This window comes from Alligator sinensis, unplaced genomic scaffold (assembly GCF_000455745.1).
Source record: "Alligator sinensis unplaced genomic scaffold, ASM45574v1 scaffold1667_1, whole genome shotgun sequence".
Classification (NCBI taxonomy): Eukaryota; Metazoa; Chordata; order Crocodylia; family Alligatoridae; genus Alligator; species Alligator sinensis.
Genome location: NW_005842504.1, coordinates 935998 through 936228, shown reverse-complemented (window position 1 = coordinate 936228; position 231 = coordinate 935998). Strand labels below are relative to the sequence as shown.

The window sequence follows — 231 nt, the reverse complement described above, 5'->3', positions numbered from 1 at the left end:
CGCGCCCCCCCCCCCCCACTGACCCCTGAACCCTGCCCCCCCAGATCCTGCTGCCCCTCATCAACCAGTACTTCCACAACCACTGCCTCTACTTCCTGTCCCCGCCAGCCAAGGTGCTGGGCAGCGGGGGCCACGCGTCCAACAAGGAGAAGGAGATGATCACCAGGTGTGTGGAGGGGGGCACCGCGGCCGGGGGGGTCACCCTGATATCAGCCTCGGCGGATGGAAAGG

General features: G+C 67.5%; 1 protein-coding gene across 1 annotated transcript in view; it reads left to right on the top strand.

The window, feature by feature from the left end:
- Positions 1-231, top strand: part of RYR1 (ryanodine receptor 1) — a 45730-nt gene that overhangs the window by 25966 nt on the left and 19533 nt on the right. Inside the window, 1 exon segment of the mRNA XM_025213073.1 lies at positions 40-166. Coding sequence (XP_025068858.1) covers positions 40-166 — 127 coding nt within the window.